General features: G+C 46.0%; 1 protein-coding gene across 1 annotated transcript; it reads right to left on the minus strand.

The window, feature by feature from the left end:
* Positions 1-1,176: 1,176 nt before the first annotated feature.
* LOC142071614 (sulfotransferase 6B1-like) lies at positions 1,177-19,993 on the minus strand. The gene is made up of 7 exons (XM_075126996.1): positions 19,673-19,993; positions 15,459-15,574; positions 7,431-7,520; positions 6,549-6,675; positions 3,798-3,892; positions 2,939-3,095; positions 1,177-2,442 (listed from the first exon to the last, which is right to left on the minus strand). The coding sequence occupies exons 1-7, from the start codon at positions 19,866-19,868 to the stop codon at positions 2,312-2,314; spliced, it is 912 nt and encodes a 303-aa protein (XP_074983097.1). The 5' UTR covers positions 19,869-19,993; the 3' UTR covers positions 1,177-2,311.
* Between the last annotated feature and the right edge of the window lie 59 nt (positions 19,994-20,052).

The following is a 20,052-nucleotide window of genomic DNA, read 5'->3' on the forward strand; positions in this document are numbered from 1 at the left end:
CACCTGGGGTCTGCTCGGGGGACTTGTGCATCCGGGTCAGGGACATTAATACGATCCCGGTCGTACCGTTTCTGCGCCTCCTCCCTTGCTTTGGACACAACCTGTTGTCTTTCAACCTCAGACAGTAGGGTTCGCAGGAGGACGTTACAATCATCCCAGTCCGGCTTGTGGCTGCAGAGGCACCCCTCAAAGAATGATATAAACCTGCTTGGGTTGGTGGAAAACTCTCCTGCCTGTGCTTTGAAAGCAGCCAAATCCACAGGATTAAAGGGCACATGAGTATAAACCTGCATAGTCGTGGCCGGACACCTGTCCGATCCAGACCGGGCGACTTTAGTTTCGGTGATTAAGGGGTATAGGCCAACCATTGGGGACTTACAAGGTGTGGGTGTAGGGGCCGAAGGGGACACCGGCTCTGCCATTACAGTGGGGGTGGGGGTCTGGGGAATAACATTAGCTGCTACCGAACCAGTCGGAGTCAGATTACAGGGCTGTAAAATATCTGGTCGAGTACATAAAGTCAGAAACAAATGCGCATACATATGTTCATTCCATTTCCTTGTTCTCTGACAGAACAGGAGTAACTGAAGGATTGTGTTGTAATTAATTGACCCTCCTGGTGGCCACCACTCCTGGTCCTCTAGTTGATATTGAGGCCAGTCAACTGTACAGAATCGTTTTAATTGGCTCTTAGTCATTGGATCCGCACCAAATACCTTCCAGTTTGCTAGAATGCATTCTAGGGGCGTACACCGTGCCCTAACCCCCGAGCTCTGTCCCTGTCCCATACATACAGGGGAACTCTGGGCGTCCCCAGGTTCCAACAGAGCAAACAAGCCGGATTTCCAAAGGTTCCTACCTTATCCAAGGGACCGGTTCCTCACCGTCGTCCACAGTTGCTTCTCCACTATATGAGTGCGTTTCACCGTTGTGCCCTCAGGGGTCGATCAAATTGCGTCTCCTCCGAGGCCCCCAATGAACTCACCGGTGCGCGCTGGGCGTCGGTTCTCGCCGCAATCCTCGACCTCCAGGAGGGGTCCGGGCAAGGCTAAATAGCAGCCTCGTCGCCCACCCAGGGACGCCAAAAGCTGTTGCCGGCACCCAGTGCCGAGAGGCTAAACAACAGCTGAGGTTGGTTCGCGACCCGTTGTGCTACACCCAATAATCACAACGGGGTGGAGAAGCAGAAAAGTTTATTTGCCGCTGCAAAAAGGTACAGGGAGAATAGAATCTCAAATCCTGCACACAGAGCAGGAAGTTACACAGGCTTTTATACATCCTTTTTCCCAGCATACTTATCCAATAGCAAGCTGCCCTAAGTATCCATATAGCCAGCCAATCCAGTTCCCAGCTAGTTCCCTTGTTCTCATTTGTTATACCATACAAATGCTGCTTTATTCAGCATTGTTCTTTCATATCTGCCCTGTTCGGCCTTGCTTAGTTTCAGGCAGTCTGACTCTGCAACATATTGTTGCAGATCCTCAGCATAACTGCTGTGAGTGCCTCCAGGCAGGGGGCCAAGGACACTTGGGCCTAGTGCGAGGGGGCTTCATCGACACTCGTTGTCTTCCATCCCCTCGAGTTACCTAGTGGCCATGCCCCAGTGTCCCCAACAATGTCATCAGGCTACCACAAGGCAGAAGCACAAAGGTATATCTTAGCTGTGTCTACACTGGGACTTCGTTGGCAAAACATTTTTTTAACACCCCCTGAACGACAAAAACCGCCAGCCCGAACGACAAAAGTTTTACCAACGAAAAGTGCCGGTGTGAACCTACCGACAAAGCTGCTGCTGCTCGTTGTGGGTGGAATTTTTTTGTCGGCAGGAGAGCTCTCTCCTGACGACAAACAGCAGCTACATTGCGCGGCTTTTAGCAGCACGGCTATAGCGGCACAGCCGTGTTGCTAAAAGCTGCATAGTGTAGTCGTAGCATTCTATTGGATTCCACCTGGAGGGAAGAGAAGGCATGAAGGAGAAAAAATGGCCTATTGCAAGACAATTGCAAAAGTTGTTGCCATCATGGAGACAATTTACAATTGAGTCAAATATCTTGTTCTGGACAGGCAGCAGTAGGAAAAGTGGGTTGCCTCATGTGCCACTATGCACAGGAGATTCTAAGCCTAAATAAGTCACAGATGGGCAGTATTTGGACCACTAGCCTTATTTACTGTGTCTTGGGTTTGGTTGTTTTTTGTGTGAAAATTCTTGCGTGAAAGGCTAATTATTTTAATCTCTACATTCTCAAACAAAAGGTAGTAAAATAGATGATGTTTCTGAGTAAATGCTAATGTCATTCTGATATTCAAGGATTTAATATTTGCAGTATTTATCATATTTTAGCCTGGCTCCCAGTTTCGTTCCTGCTAAACATTCTTCAAATTTGGCATCCATTTCTTGGCTTTGAGCTTCAGTGAACAGATTCTTCCAATCTCCAACAGTACCTGCAAAAGAACAATGAAATAAACTCATAAATATTCCTGGAAGTATAAGATCACCTGTCAGGTAGCGGTAGATAACAATGAAATGCTGACACAAACAGTTGGAATGACTGAACTTATTACCACATTTCAAATCAATATGAGGCTTCAATGTGGATGGTGTTCTTAAAATTTTAGGTTAAAGAAAACCCTTTGCACTAAATTTTACAGGTATATATGCATGCACCTTTTACAACCAAGGTATTTTCCACAGAGCTCATATTTTGAAAGAACAGCATTCAGTGCCTGAGTGATAATCTAGCTAGGGATGTCCATTTTCAGGAGAAGAAAATTCATTATCAGCTATGAATTAAATGCATTAATTCTGCATTTGGGAGCTCCTGAAATGGTCACAACAGTCATGCATCTTATCAAGCCTTTTAAATGTTAATTAGCTCCCATGACCAATTTGGATACCTGTTCTAAACTCTAGGACTATCATCGCTCTGTATAAATGTACCTTTTCTGAAAAGGATGGGACCAAATTTTCCATGTGTTTCTTGGGATTTATTGCTCATTGATTCAAAGGTGGCATTCTCTGCAATAGACTGAATCTTCTCCTCAGGCAGAGAGAACCCCAAAAATTCAGCTATTTGTTTCACTCCTTGAGGTAAGTTCTGAAAAACAAAAATGCGATAGAGTTATGTATAAGTTAAAGCAAACATGCCAGACATTTTCCCTCTATCTTGTCAAATGAATGTAGTTGATAATATTCTCATCCATATAAAGGGCAGAACATTAGAGAAATATATTCGGTTCAGCAGCAGGAAGTTGCAGGAATGGTGGTTACTTTTGATAAGATTTTGGAATGTGCCTCCCTTCCCAAATGGCAATGTGTTAAGTGAATGCTCTCAATCTTCTGCATGGATCTCTTTATTTTAGTATTAATTACTACTGATATCATTTATCTAGCCACATCAATTAGTATTGTTCTATATAAGCATTGGCATTACCTAACCCAGAGAATTTACAGTTTAAGATCCTCAAACTGCTAACATGGACATGCTTAACTTTAAGCACGTGAACAGTCTCACTGAAGTCAATGGGACCACTCTCATGCACGTGCTTAATGTTGCAGGATCAAGGCTTTCGTGCTTGAGGAGGGAGCTGGGCTGCAGAAAGAAGGGCTAGTAGCCAGTGGGAAAACAGGCTGCAACATCATATACCTGTTCTCTGCACAATAAGGTTTTGCCTGGGACAAAATGAAAACTGGATGGGACAAGATGCTTGAGAATATACTGAAGGGAGCAATTCTGTATCAGAACTGAGTACAAGACCTAATAAGTCTTTTCCATTTTTAACTTTCTACACATATTTACCTCTTTCATTTCTTCATAGGTGATGATCATGATATTCTCTTTATCCATGTGTTTGTTCCAGGCAAGAATATGGTCAAAATATGAGTTCCAGCAGACTAAAATGAAGTTAAGGCAGACAGGTCAAAAACAGAAGATAATTTAAAGTATATTTAAATTGCCCCAAGATGAAATGTATAGGTTAACTTCAACATAGAGTCCTGGAGAGCTTAGATCGTCTAATCCTTCAGTACGCTGTTCTTAGTTCTTTTTTTTTCCTTTTTCTTTTTCTTTGGGGGGAGGAGGGGACAGATGTTATTTTGGAAGTCATTCACTCCAGACTTGACTTTTCACTTTCTTCTTCCAACTATTTTTACATAATCAAGCTATACCGTTTCTACATGACAAGTTTTAAAAAAAATCTGTTTACAACAAATTAATTCTTGAATACATTTTGTAGTAATCAGTAACGCAGCCATGTGTGTATATTCAATCTATCACATAACCAGGCTAACATTGCACTTATGAAATGGCGAAGTTAAAAAAAAATAACCCCAACAACACAGATTTAAGGTCCTGCAAACACTCACCATACGAATAATTTCCTTTACTTTAGTGGGATTATTAATGTGAGTAAATTTTACTCACATGCATAAGTGCTTGCATGGATAGGCCCTTACAAAATATAAACAATTAGTTTCTACCAGTATACTTTATTTTCCAATAATTGTTTACTAGAATATGGCACAGACTCTTTGCTATATTAAATTTCCTCCATTTGCTTCAGGGGCTGTAAGGCAGTTTATGGTTACGGTTCCCTGATTCTCTGCCCAGCTCAGACCTGGCTCCACGGTAACTTCAAGCAGCCTAGAGGCTACTCTAACCTATGGTAAGTGGCAAAGTCCCCAAGGAACTATTCACCAATTAAGATTAGTCTCTTGACACCACCCCTGTGCCAGTTATAGCGGCAGAATAGTACAAGAATCAAGAATGCCAGCTTTGCATCCATGGAAAGCTCTCCTACATCAGGGGATTTCTCAGCCGGACAGATCCAGCTGATTTCTGGTCTCTTTCCTGACAGAAGTGCACAAAAAAAGGGGTGAAATAAAGAGACTTTGCTTATATCGTACATAGACACTGTATTATACTGTCAGCAACTTCTCAAAATCCCTGAAATGCACCTCAGTGTCAGAGTAGCTCGTATGACAGAGGGTTTGGCTTTGACTTTTGTTAAAGTGCTGTTCTCTGCAAAATGAGTATGTAAAACAAGGCACCTTCTTACTAAACAGGTCTGTTTTCCTAAGTATATACAGTGCCCTCTCTGCTTACTTTCTGAAATAAAATGCATCTTAAAAGGAGTGAAAAGCATTAAACTCTGCCAAATCAGCACAGTTAGGAGAGTACAAGCTGGAATCTATTCCATTTTGTGCAACGTCATCATCAAAATAGCTTGCTAAATTGGCATGACAGGCCAGTGGGGTTGTACAGATCTTACTAAGAGTGCAGTTTGGCCTGCAGAGTCCTTATCACTGGCAGCGGTGTTGAAGAAGGAAAGAGCCCAACTTGATTCACAAATCCCAGATGGAATTTGAGGAGCTGGCAGTTACATAAAACATTGTTTGTTTGTAAGCCTAGCACTTCTGATCTGGAAGTAATAAAGAGATGTGTACAAAATCCACTATGCCATTTTTACAATCTCTTTTTCCCCTTTACAAGAGAACTTCACTTGAAATGCAGGGTGGCTCTCACTGTCGTTTTCCTTGAGTCTGTTTGAGCCCGATTGCTATGAAGCTTCTTGACATGACAGGAAATCTGCAACTCATGTCTGCTCCCATTGCTTTGACAGCATGAACGCTCTTTGGAATACTGTTCTTTCCAGCATAATAGTGCTCTTTGTCAACAGATGATAGTGAGACTAATACTGAGTTCTTCAGTTTACAGAAAGGGGTTTATCTATTTCAGTTGTAGCTCAAACCTCTGCTCAATTATAAATAAAGGGCCAAATTTTCAAAAGTGCCTAAGAGATTTAGAAAACCTGAATCCCATTTTCAAAAGTGATTTCGATATAATGGGCAGATAGGTGCCAGGTGGAATTTTCAAAAGTGCTTGAAGTCTATGGGAATTAGGTACCTAGGTGCTTTTTGAAATCTCGCTAGGCATCTATCTGCATCTTTAGGCACTTATATGCCTTTAAAAATATGGCCTTTAGGTGATTAAGTCTCACTGAAAGTCAATGAGGGTTAGGCTCCTAAGTCACTATGGCATTTTTAAAAATTTTACCCCAAACTTTTATTTTGAATTGCTCTAAAATGTGTACCCCTGCTCTGAGATGCAAATGAAAGCAAGAGAAAAAAGTAGCTGAGAACAAAGGGGGAGAAACTCACTCATAAATCTAGTTTTTAAGATGTGAAATCACAAGAAGGATAATGCCTGCCAGAAAGAAAAGGAAAGCTGGAGTTTACCCTTTGTGTGCTAGGGATGAAGTGGAATCCCTGTATACTTCACCATCCTGACCATTTGAATATCTCCACAGCAATGCTCCGAGTGCTGAGCATTGCTCAGGGTTGAAGAAGAGTGAAGCACCTTTGACTCCTTAGCACCAGCTCCCCTGCCCTCTCCAACCCAGATCATTAGTTTGAATCCATTTGGGATTAGTTTTAACATGATGATCACAGATTCCCTTTTTGGACTGCAGACCAAAGAAGAGTTGAGAACACTGTACTAGAGTGTTTATAAACGCCACTGAGAAACATAGCAAAGATCTAATAACTGTACCTTCTCCACTCATGAACTTCTGAAAGAACTCATCCCAGGAGCTGACATTTGGAAGCCCAGGATTTTTGTTGTAGAAGTGGTAATAGGATACAGCTGCATCTTTTGGATTTCGAAGTAACACCAGTACCTTTTAAAACAGCAAAGGCACATGAGTCTTTGGTATTTTAAGGTAACCTTTGATCTCAAGGGTCCTGCATTAAAAACGTATCAGCTCTTACAGGAACTGAAATTTGGAAAGTGAGGCCCCAATCCTGCAAATTGATTTGTGTGGAGAGACCTTACACCTGCTTGGAGCCCCTACGACTTCATGGGGGTTCCATGGAGCAATAAGGGCTATCCTATACAGCTCACCTTGCAGGGCTGGGATCTAAGATTTGACCTTTGTGTGAATTACAAACAACAACCAGTAAAAACTGAATTCCACTTTTATAGTGAAAGATGTCAGATTGTGGGATCTGAAAAAGCGAAGTAGAGAACTAGAGTTGGTCAGGAATTTTACAGTGAAATGGTTTTCACCAGAAAATGCTGACTGGCCAAAAGTTTTCCCAGAAATTTATTCATTTCTGGTTAAAATGGGAGGGAGAGAGAGGCATACACACACACATCTCAGAATAGCCAAAGTCCCAACAGTTACGGCATTAACCTGGAACATCAGAGACCCAGGTTCAAGTCCTTGCTCTCCTCAATCTGTTTTTTCACAAAAAAAATTCCACCGTTCTTGGTTACATCCCAATGCCGAACAAAACCAAATGCTGTAACCTTGAATTTTTTTGTGAAACTGAATTCCTGTTTTCCAGGCAATCCTGTAGAGAACTTTTGCCAGAGGAAAACTGGGAGTTGCTTGGAAAGTGAATAATATCAAATATTAAAATGCTCACTTACCTTTGCGTTACTCCCCAAAACAGCCTTGGGAATATTATCACAATGGAGATGTGTGATAAAAAGACGTGGCGAAGGTAAACTTTTTATTTTCTAAATCAAAACAAAAAGAATATGTGAAAAAAAAGGAATCACAACATATCTACCTCGAATATGTTGACAATTTATAATATGTGTATGTGACATTGCACCCCATAATGTTTTATGGAAATATGCTTATGAAAGTAAATATGACATAACTAGAATATGTTTTATGCTAAATAGGCCATGTAACATATCTCTGCAAAGATTATGATCTACTGAATATATTCATCCTATTTGTATGCATGTATCGTTTTTGTTCTTGAAGTTATGAATGTTGGCTGTGTACTTGTTTGATTGTAAGTTGCCTTAGTAAGACATTTGGTCAGCTTCTTTAGAAAGGAATTTGCAAGTTAAGTGCCCAGTCAAGAAACACTTAACAGACAATGGTTCTTGGAAGACTTCAATCCACATAAGAAGTCTGCCTGAGGACGTTGAAGGTAGCATGTGAACAATGGCTGCCACCTGTAAGCTCTGAGTCATGCATGGACATGTGACTTGCCCATGTGACTCCAAAACTCCATTTTGTAGATGGTTTCTATATCGGGGAGGGGGTGTCCACCCACAAGAGAAAGTCTATTTCAACCCCTCCATTTTGTCTTCAGCTGGCTCAAGAGATAGCCCTCCACCCCCAAAGGATACCTGAAAGAAACTGGAGCAAAGGAAGGTAACAATAGCAGGGGTGAGTGAATGCTGGATCCAGACTAGAAAGAGACTAGTCTGTAAAAGAAGCTTACTGAAACATCTCTGAGAGTGAGATTTCATCTGTAATCACTTTCTTACTGTATTAGGCACAGGCTTGCGTGTTTTATTTTATTTTGTTTGGTCATTTACTTTGTTCTGTCTGTTATTACTTGGAATCACTTAAATCCTACTTTTTGTATTTAATAAAATCACTTTTTACTTATTAATCCCCCCAGAGTATGTATTAATACCTGTGGGGGCACACAGCTGTGCATATCTCTCTATCAGTGTTATAGAGGGCAAACAATTTATGAGTTTACCCTGTATAAGCTTTATATGGGGTAAAACGGATTTATTTGGTGTTTGGACCCCATTGGGATCTGGGCATCTGAGTGTTAGAGACAGGAACACTTCTTAAGCTGTTTTCAGTTACGCCTGCAGCGTTTAGGGGATGTGGTTCAGACCTGGGTCTGGGTTTGCAGCAGGCTAGCATGTCTGGCTCAAACCAGGCAGGACACTCAAGTCCTAAGCTGCCATGGGAACCGGGCTCTTGGGTAGTGTCAGCACATCAGTTGGCAGTCCCAAAGGGATTTCTGTGATCCAGTCTGTCACAGTGTAAATTTGATCTAAACATCTATTTTGCATGGAAAGAATTTTTATTGGTAATTGTTAAATTGTAGTCTCTCTTCTTGGTTCTTCTCGTCCTTCATAATGTCATCTAGATGGCATTGTTATTAAAGCCTAGTTTCTGCAGAATTCTATCATTTTTAGCAGATTTCAAAATTGTCACAAAGCAGGTAGCATACGTAGGCCAGATAGTTAAAAAAAGAAAGCTGTTTGCATTGTTCTTGCTCTTAATTCATTATAATTATAAAGGCGAGCTTTTGTGCCATTGCAACAGAAAAAGAACATGCACCGGTGGCTGCCGCTGCAGAAAACACACACGTAAACACAGAGGGACTCCACACCCTCCTGTGCACTGTAGAGCAGAGTTCCAGGGTAGATCATGGAAGAGATAAGCATGAGCAGTGAATTTTCTCATGTACTAAACTGGAGAACAACAGGCTATATTGGCTACTCCCTTGTATCTTGGAATAGCCACTGCTTTTCCTGCTGTACACCAGTTCCTCCTGTTTAGGGATTTTCCCTTAGGCCTTGTCTACACTGGCAAGTTTCTGCGGAGTAAAGCAGCTTTCTGCGCTGTAACTCCCGAGGTGCACGCACGGCCACGCCACTGGGTGCGCAGAAACTGTGCAGTTGCAGCGCTGTAAAAAAACCACCCTGACAAGAGGCTTGGAGCTTTCTGCGCCGGGGCTACAGCGCCACGGCGCCAGTGTAGACCTCCTGGTCGATTACAGTGCTGCGACTGGCCTCCGGGAGGTGTCCCACGATGCCTGTCCTCACCTCTCTGGTCATCGGTTTGAACTTGACTGCCCTGCCCTCGGGTGACCAAGCGTCATCCCCACCCCATAAATTCCTTGGGAATTCTGAAAGTCCCCTTCCTGTTTGCTCGGTGACGCCTGCAGTGGTCTCAGCGCATCTCTCCAGGTGACCATGCAGCTCCACGCACCAGGTGATCTCTTGCTTGGAGCAATGTCGAGCTGCTGGACCTCATCGGCATTTGGGGAGAGGAGGCTGTCCAGTCTCAGCTGCGCTCCTGCTGTAGGAATTATGATACCTACGGACAGATCTCACGATGCATGACAGAAAGGGGCCATGACCAGGACACACTACAATGCAAGGTCAAAGTGCAGGAGCTGTGGAACGCCTGCACAAAGTGCAGGAGCTGTGGAACGCAGGGTCAAAGTGCAGGAGCTGTGGAGGGGGAGGGAGACCCAGAGGTAGAGGACAACTCGGAGGTCAGAGATGCATGCAGCCTGGAGCTCTTCTCTACCCCACAGGAGGTTAGCCAGTCACAGCTGTCGGATCTTGGCAAAGTGCAAACAGGAGAGGAGGCCCCTGGTAAGTGGATTTGATTTTGGGAATCGCTGAAGTGAGTTGTTGGGGGCAGAAGGGTTGCAGAAAGCAGGTTTGCATCTGTATGATGTGCATACCACCAAATGCCTAGTCTGAGCGGCGGAAGAGGGTGTTGATTGACTCCCTCACTTCACGGGAATCTGCCTCAGAGATCTCATGGAGATACTGGGCAACCCACTGCCACAGGTTCTTTGGCAGAGCTGCTTGATTTCTTGCCCCATTAAGGGTAACTTTCCCGCGCCACTCTGCCGTCACTAGGGTGGGGGGGGGGACGGATCATTGCCACACACAGGCGAGCCACATAAGGGCCAGGGCGGAAGCCGCAGTCTTGGAGAAGACCCTCCCTTGATTCCCTTCTAACCCTCAGCAGCGAGATATCTTCCAAAACGAACACAGCCTGTGGAAAATGTGGGGATAGTAATGATGTAAGGCCCCCCCATACAGTGCTGGTTCTCCCCAAGAGCCACATGCCCAGTGTACAGTACAGTTCTGGAACACTGATTTCCCCTGCCCCTACAGTTACTCACCATTTTGGGGGTCGTGGCTCATGTGTGCTTGCCTGGGGTCAGCCAGTTAGTGACAGGTATGTGAACTGTGGCTGGGTTTTAAATCAGTGGTCTGTGTGTTGCTTCTGTAAAATGTTGCATTTTGGCTTCACAGATATGACCTTGGGAGCCCAGCCTCCCTCTTTGTTATCACCGGCTAAAAGGCTGCACAGAATTAGAAAGCAGCCCTGAAGAACTACAGAGGACTTTCTGCATGAGGTCATGATGCATTCTGCAGCCGAAACACAAGAATTGAAGGAGTGGAGGGACAGTGAGAAGAGGGACTGAAAGGAGAACGTGGAGCTCCAGAACGAAGCTACGGAGTGGCTATTAAACGTTATGGAGCGCCAAGCGGACACACTCTAGGCATTACTAGCACTGCAAACTGAGCAGCTCCTCGCTCACCCTCCCCTGCAGCCACTGTCACAAAACTCTTTCCCATGCAACCCCCCTCCAGACACCGCCAACACACTCTTATCAACCTCCTGGCTCTAGTCTGTACCCGCTGCATTCCACTCCTGCCCCGCCACAGTCCAGCCCTCCGGACTCCCAGTGCACTCAACTGCACTCAACACTCGTCCCTCTGCAGTTTAGCCCTACTGAAGTACAGTACCCGCTGCACTGTACTCCAAAGGAGAAGGTTGGATATGATACCTGGACATACCCAAATCTTTAACAATCCTGGGACCCTCCCTTCCCCCAGCCCCCACAGTGCTGATGTGTTTTTTTGTTTGTCTCTCTCCTCCGGTTGTTTTTTAATAAGATAATTGTTTTGGTGTGAAAGCAATCTTTATTCCATTAATTGAAAGCAAAGAGAGCCCCACAAAGGAACAGGCAGTTTCCTTACACTTTCATAGTGCATCGTCTGCACCAATCACAATCACCTCCTGGCATTACAAGAACTGCTCTCATGAGCATAGCAACAAATCTTAGTGGCTTTCAGCTTCAAATTGCTCCCTCAAGGCATCCCTGATCCTATGGACCCATGCTGCGCCCCTCTAATAGCCCTGGTCTCTGACTGTTCAAATTCAGCCTCCAGGCACTGAGCCTTAGTGGTCCAGCCCTGTGTCAAGCTTTCACCCTTTCCTTCACAAATACTATAGCGCGTACAGCACGCAGCTATAAGCATAGGAATATTGTCATCGGCCAGGTACAGCCTCTCATAGAGGCAGCGCCAGCGGGCCTTTAAATGGCCAAAAGCATACTTAACAGTCATTCTGCACTTGCTCAGCCTGTTGTTGAACCGCTCCTTGCTGCTGTCCAGGTGTCCCATGTATGGCTTCATAGGCCACAGCATTAAGGTGTAGGCGGGGTCTCCCAGGATCACAGTGGGCATTTTGACTTCCCCTACGGTGATCTTCTGGTCTGGGGATAAAGTCCCTGCTTGCAGCTTCCTGAATAGGCCAGTGTTCCGAAAGGTGTATATGTCATGCACCTTTCCGGACCAGCCTGCGTTAACGTCCGTGAAACACCCACGGTGATCCACAAGCACCTGAAGAACCATAGAGAAATACCCCTTCCGATAAATGTACTCAGTGGCTAGTTGGTCTTGTGCCAGAATTGGAATATGCGTGCCATCTGTCGCCCCTCCGCAGTTAGGGAAGTCCATTTGTGCAAAGCCATCCACAATGTTATGCATGTTGCCCAGAGTCACAGTCTTTTGGAGCAGGATGTGGTTAATGGCCCTGCACGCTTCTGTCAACCTGAGTCCAACTGTTGACTTTCCCACTCCGAACTGGTTAGTGACCAATTGGTAGCAGTCTGGAATAGCCGACTTACACAGTGCACTCGCCACGCGCTTCTCCAACAGCAGGGCAGCGCTCATTCTTGTATCCTTGCACCACAGGGCTGGTGTGAGTTCATCACACAGTCCCAAGAATGTGGCTTTCCTCAACCGAAAGTTCTGCAGCCACTGCTCATCATCCGAAACGTGCAGGATGATCCCACCACTCAGTGCTTGTTTCCCGAGCCCAAAAGCAGCATTCCACTGTGGTCAGCACCTCCGTGAATGCCACAAGCAATCTCGGGTCATAGTTACTACGTGTGGCGAGGTCAATGAGGCGCCAAATGCAGACAGAAGCACAGGGATTGCTGGGATGCGAAGCAATGCATCACAGGGCATTGGGACAGGACCCAGGATGCCCCGCAACCCCCTCCGCCTTCCCACAACTCTTAGTAGCAGAAGAGATGCTCTGTGGGATAGCTGCCCAGAGTGCACCGCTCCGAATACCACTGCAAGTGCCACAAGTGTGAACACACTGTTACGCAAGCAGCTGACGGTGTGAACACACAACAGCAGTTTCTCGTCAATGCTCTCTAAGCGGCGCTGAAACTGCCGGCACAGTAACTCTGCCAGTGTAGACATACCCTTAGTCCTGCAACACTGTCTCAGATTTTACTCAGGTTTTGCTCCATTGCTGTCAGCCCATATGATCTCTTAACTGAGATTCTTAAATATTTTCAAACGGTAATTAATTAAGTCTCACAGCACCTCTGTGACAAAAATAAATAATATCTCTGTTTTACAAATGAGGAAACTGAAGAGGAGAGATGAAATGTCTCGCCTGAAGCCAGACACAGAGCTGTCATTAGCGATGTCCTAACTCTGACTCCCAATCTTGTGCATTACTTATAAAACCACATAAAGAAAAGTAACAGTCCATCAGGTGTTACTACTCATGGTTTGCAATTATAACATATAGACACACACACAGCCATATACACTGTTAGAGTCACACATTCCCCTGATCTTGCAAAGACATAGGGCTTGGCTACACTTGCAAGTTAGAGTGCATTATATCGGCCCCAGGCATCCTAACTTCTGAGGTGTCCACAGGGCCATCCCTAGCCATTTTGGTGCCCTACGCAGGCCCCCCTCACCCCCCACAGGGGGGGGCCTGTGTAGGGCCCCAGGCCTCTGCAGGGAGGGGCAGGGGGAACCACCCACCAGCCCTCACCGGCGGAGCAGAGCGGGCTGGGGTTGGATCACTCCACTTCCTGCCACCCGGTGAGTACAGGGCAGTCAGGCCCGACCCCACACTTATGGGGTGGCGGGAAGTGGAGTGACCCAGACCCAGCCCACTCTCCTCTGCTCCCTGGGCTCCCAGTCTTGGGGTCCGGGGGGGAACAGCCCCGCAGCACTCACTGGCAGTGTGGCTGGGAGCCAGCGGAGCGGAGCACACTGTGGCCGGGTCGCTCTACTTATTGCCGCTGGTAAGTGCGGGCCCGATTCCTTGCAGTCCTCAGGGGAGTGGGGACGGGGCTGGGGTGGAGCAGGGGCAGGGGTTTTGGGGAAGGGGTGGAGTGGGGGCGGGGCTGGGGCAGAGCAGGAGTGGGAAGAAGCCAGGTGGAGCAGAGGAGGAAGAGGCGGAGCAGGGGCTGGAGCAGCACGCAGCTTATTAGGTCACCAGGAAATTTAGTGCCCCAAATCTGCTGGTGCCCTAAGCAGCTGCGTACTTTGCTTCTGGGTAGGGACGGCCCTGGGTGTCCACACTGGCAAGGCACTTAGAGCGCCTGGACTCTGCAGCTGGAGCGCTCCTGGCAATCCACCTCCACGAGAAGCATAAAGCTTGCTGAGAGACGTGTTGCATTACTGCACTGGGATTGGCCTCCGGAAACATCTCATAATCCTCTGAAGTCAAGTGGCCACTCTTCTCATTGTTTTGAACTCTGGAAGGTTGGTTTTTTATGAGAGTATCCAGTTTTGAGAGCTCATTCTTAATCTTTCCCTGTTTGCTGTAGAGGATGTTGATCAGGTGGTTCCGCAGTTTCTTTGAGAGGGTGTGGCACAAGCTGTCAGCATAGTCTGTGTGGTATGTAGCTTGTAATGGCTGCAGGCAAGCGGATATCCCCTTTCAAAGCTCCATTTCTGACAGGCAGCATGTTTATCTTCTCCGGGACACAAAGCAAACCATTACTGTGGAATGCCACTGCTGCCCAGGCATGTGTGTGTGAGAAAGAGGTGGGGGGTGGGGGGGTCTGCTGCCATCTGAACTTACAGGACAGCATGCTGACACACACTGCCCCCCAAAACACACTGTCTCTCCCCCGACATACACACAACACAACTGTCACACTCCACTCCACCCCCCTCCTCCATTTGAAAAGCACGCTGCAGCCACTTACACGTTGGGATAGCTACCACAATGCACTGCTCTCGGTGGCATTGCAAGAGCTACTAATGTGGCCATACCACTGTGCTTGCAGCTGATCGTGTAAACACAGGGCAGCGTTTTCCCTCCTGCGGTCTCCAAAGGCCGGTTTAACTCCCAGCACTCTGCATCTGCAAGTGTAGCCAAGCCCTTAGGCATAGGCTTGACTTCACTTTGGAAAAGTCACACCTTAAACTAGGATGGATAGAAATCAGGAATAATCAGCTAATGACTTCATTAACCTTTTCTTCTCAAAAGATTTTTAAAATATTGCACTCAAAATTGACACTAAGGATTGGAAATTCTAATACAGCAGTAGGAGGTCCAGATTAGAGTTAAAATTAAGTTCTGTTCTTTTAGTACACAAAAGTCAATTTCATTTCAAATCACACTTGTTTGCCCGTGTTTTAATCTTTTATAACATGTTCCCACATACAAAAAGTAATTGAGAGAATTAACTTCAAATTACTTGATATGGAAGTGTATACCCTCTCTGTAAAGTGTTTTGTACTTATATGAGATACTGTAAAATATAGACATTTAAAAAAATACTAGATGCTAAAAATAAACTTCCTGAATTAGTCCATGCTGACCTGAAATTTTTCTGGAACTCCAAATTCAAGAATTTGTAAATGCTTTATTCGTGGTACCTCCTCCCTTAGAACTGCGGATATCAAGTCATTTAAAATGTGTTCAATCCAATTACTTCCTGAAACATAAAATAACTGTTAGAAGGAGCCAAGCAGGAATTTCAGAACTGTAGCCTGTTAAATATCTAGCATAACTTTCTAAAGAGTCAGTATACTAGTCCTCCATATAACTTGTAGGTGTTCCATTATATAACTTGTAACAGTTGTAGGTACACAATTTTCAGACAGAAGTGTGATTTTTACATTGAGTGTGTCTCTTTAATGCAACATTGGGGGCGAGAATGAAATCCTGTGCTTTGGCAATTACAAGTTAAGTTATATATCCCCCGCACAACTGTACTTTATTTACATTGCCTATGTGCATATAATGGCAACCCTTGTAAGCACTTTAAGGCTGCTGCTTCTGCTATGTACAGCTTGTGAACACAGTGTAAGGATATGCCTACACTGCAATAAAAAACCCATGGCACCAATAGCCTGGGTCAACTGAATCTCACAGCCTGGGTCAACTGAGTCAGGCTCGTGGTACTAAAAATAGCAGTGTAGACATCTGGGTTCAGGGGAGCCTGGGCTTTGAAATCCCACAGTGGGGGAAGAAGGTGTCAGAGCCCAGGCTCCAGCCCAAGCACAAATGTCTACACTGCTATTTTTAGCTCCGTGTCCCAAGTCCTGTAAGCCTGAATCAATTGACCTGGGCTCTGAGACTTGGTGCAGTGGGTCTTTTATTGCCGTGCAGTGACTCAGATCTTGTTGCTACACAGAATCTCCTTCATGTAGGAGGAGGAGATCTTTGCTGCAAGACTGAAGAACAGAGAAGTGAAGATAAGGTTTCCCTGCAACATCCTCAAACTGCCACCTGCTCTTTCTCTATTCCCCAGTCAGCTCAGTTACTACACATATGTTTCCTTTTGGGTTGGCAGGGAAGAGTAGAGCACGGGCTGTGCTCAGGAGTAACTATCTGTGGCAAAAAAAGAGTATTACTGGGAGAGGAATGCCTTTGTCCAACAATCACACGATCCCTGCAAGGGTACTATCATGAGTCTGGGAGAGCCAAGTTCAAGTTCCTTCTTCTCATCAGGAAGAGGAGGAATTCATCTGGGAATCTTCCACATCCCAGGTGAGTATCCTAAACACTAGGCTAAAGGTTCATAGATTCCAAGGCCAGAAGGGATCATTGTGATCATCTAGTCTGATCTCCTGTATAACACAGGCCATAAACATCCCCCAAAGAATTCCTAGAACGTATCTTTTAGAAAAACATAATCCGTCCCCTTCCCCCCCAAGTCATTTTGTGCAATTAGGCTGCCTCTGAGGACACCTAATGGATCAGGCCCTACAGATGAGATAGCTGGGACAGTGCCTATCTGCCTCTGGCTTGAGGATCATGAAGGGCTTAGGTGTGAGGTAGGCATCTGGGTGCCTCCCAGAGGCCTCAGTGTATTTGCCCAGAGGAAGAAACATAGGTGTCTAGGAGACTTTTACAGCAAAAATTGAGGTGGTGAGTAAATTTAGTTTGTCTATAGCATAGGCAGCAGCTGAACTGGGGATTTGTAAATTGGAATGGTGCCTAAAACTAGGACTTTGGTACCTAAGTCTGGAGTTTGTGCATCTACATTCCTTTGTGGATCTGGGCCAAACAGACACCAGCCTAAATATTACCAAGTGTTCTGAAAAAATCATCAGTCTTGGGCTAAGAACAGCTTCGATAAGGGTATTGAATGGCATGTTGTCATAACCATACAGCTACGGGTAGCCTAGAATTCCTCCTTACCTGTAAGGGATTAAGAAGCTCAGATAGCCTGGTTGGCACCTGACCAAGAGGACCAATGCGGAAAGAAGATACTTTCAAATCTTGGGAGGGGGGAAGGTTTTGCTTGTGCTCTTTGTTTTGTGTGGTTGTTCTCTCTTGGGACTGAGAGGGGCCAGACAGAAATCCATCTTCTCCAACCCATCCCAATCCAAGCCTCCAATATTGCAACCGGTATAGGTAAACCAAGCAAGGCGGATTAGTTTATCTTTTGTTTTTCTTGTGAATTTTCCCTGTGCTAAGAGGGAGGTTTATTCCTGTTTTCTGTAACTTTAAGGTTTTGCCCAGAGGGGGATCCTCTGTGTTTTGAATCTGAATACCCTGTAAAGTATTTTCCAAACTAATTTTACAGAGATGATTTTTACCTTTCTTTTTCTTTTTTTTAATAAAATCCTTCTTTTAAGAACCTGACAGATTTTTCCATTGTTCCAAGACCCAGGGGCTTGGGTCTTTGATCATTTTGTAACCAATTGGTTAGGATATTATTCTCAAGCCTCCCCAGGAAAAGGGGTGTAAGCGCTTGGGGGGATTGCTGGGGGAAGAGGAACTCCAAGTGGTCCTTTTCCCTGGTTCTTTGTTAAATCACTTGGTGGTGGCAGCGTTACTGAAACCCAAGGTACAGTGGAGAATTTGTGCCTGGGGAGTTTTTAACCTAAGCTAGTAGAAATAAGCTTAGGGGGTCTTTCATGCGAGTCCCCACGTCTGTACCCTAGAGTTCAGAGTGGGGACGAAACCCTGACACATGTATCCCCCAAAAGTGGTGCTATTGCACCCTTAACCTACTGGTGTGTGAGGGGGAGATTCTGCCAAGCAGGACAGCAAGTTGGAACATGAGGGTTAAATCCCATCATGGGTTTTGTTATCCCAGCTGGGAGTGTCTCCCACAGCCAGGGCAATCAGGAACCTAGTTAAGCTCAGACTCATAAAAAAGGAAAGGGCTGATTTATTTTCACAAGAAGCGGAGACAGGGTGTGGCTAATGAAAACCAGGACAGTGAGCTCTGGAGGTATGAGAGATGCCTTTCCTGTTTCTTTACAGTTGACTGTTAAGCTACATTAAGAGAATGTAGCCATGGATTTTCCTGATTTGTGTTATTCTGGCTGAATAAGAACCCTACATACAGAGGTGCAAGTAAGCCGGTACGCCCCTGTATGGCATACCGGCAAGAGCCCGTGTGCTGTACCAGGGTGGCCTGGCTTCCCCAGGCGGCAATTTCAAGGGCCTGGGGCTCCCAGCAGCGGCTGGAGCCCTGGGCCCTTTACATTTCCACCAGAGCCTGGCTGCTGGAGCCCTGGGGTAGCGGCGGAGGGGCTCCAGTGGCTATTTAAAGGGCCCACGCTCGGAAGGGGCCCTGGCTGCTCTTCTCTGCTCCCCGCTCTCTCCTATGGGGGCAGAAGCTTGGTGCTGCCTTCTCCCGGGGCTCTGTCCTGCTGCTGCAGGGCAGGCTTCGCTGGCAGCCCAGCTCCCCCCTCCCCCGCCTCTTTCCCCAGTGTGCTGCATTCCCTTCCCCCTCACTCTCTCTCCCTGCTGCTGATAAGCTGTTTGCTGGCATGAGGAAGCAGAGAAGAGGTGGGGGCGGGGCCTTGGGGAAGGGCATGGAAGGGGGCATACCCCCTCCAGCCCCCTGCCGTGAGCCGCTCAGGGCTGGGAGCAACCCCAGCCCACACCCCCAGCTCTCTGCCCTGACTCCTGCACCCCCCTCACACCCTCATGACCCCAGCCCGCACCCCCACACCACATGCCCTGACTCCTGCACCCCCCCACATCCCCACCCTGAGCACCAAACGGGAGCTCCTGCACCCTCCCCCACCTGTGTCTGAACTGTCTTGTCTGTGTCTGTTCTAAACTAGTGATGGGGTCCGTGCCTCTTTATACCAGTGTACAGCTCTAAGCCTGCCATTCGTGTGTTATTAACAAAGTTTCGGGGCAGTTCAGATTCTGTTCTGGCTCTGAATTCTGTGGACTGACCCCCATCTCTTTACCATATATATGAAGGTATAATGCTACATAGGCACAAAAAGGCAGAATTACAGCAACTATAGGAATCAAAAGCTTAAAATTTCCTTACACTTGTATATTTAAGCTCACCATAATCTTGCATGATTCTTTGTATTTAAGTTACTACAGCCAGCAGCATGTCTATCGCTGCTAGAATAAACACACATCTGAAATTACGGAGGAGGAAAACACATGGCTCACTAGCACACTGTTTCCCTGTGACAAATGAGGATTTACTACTGCATGTAGCATTTGAATTTCAGTGCTTTTCTGCATTCTTAGAAAATGATCACATATATTTGACATCTAAGCACTTTTCTTTCAATTTTGCACCAAAAAAATCCAGACTTACCGCATTTAGGATAAGCAGCTAGGAAGACATCATCTTTTCTAACTTCCATGGTGTCCAATGCTTGGAAGGTCTCAGCGCAACACAACACACTTGGGTATAGCACCCCCTTGTACGAGATCAGCAGCTCCTCGGTTTTTTTCCCTTCAGCTGCATCAAGAACTGCATCTATTTCCCTAGCAAAGCGGCTCATAGCCATGGTTGGAGTTTGCTTTGCCTTTTGCCAGACTCTGCCCTTAAACCGTGTCTCTAGTTTTCTTTGGGAGGAGAGGGAGGAGGAGGCTGATAAGGAACTCTTCCATATGAACTCACTGGCTTCTCTGCTGCCTCACCCTGTTTCTCTTGTCCAATAAGGGAAAGCCAAACTAAAAGAAGTGTTGAAT

This window comes from Caretta caretta, chromosome 3, assembly GCF_965140235.1.
Source record: "Caretta caretta isolate rCarCar2 chromosome 3, rCarCar1.hap1, whole genome shotgun sequence".
In the NCBI taxonomy this organism is placed as follows: Eukaryota; Metazoa; Chordata; order Testudines; family Cheloniidae; genus Caretta; species Caretta caretta.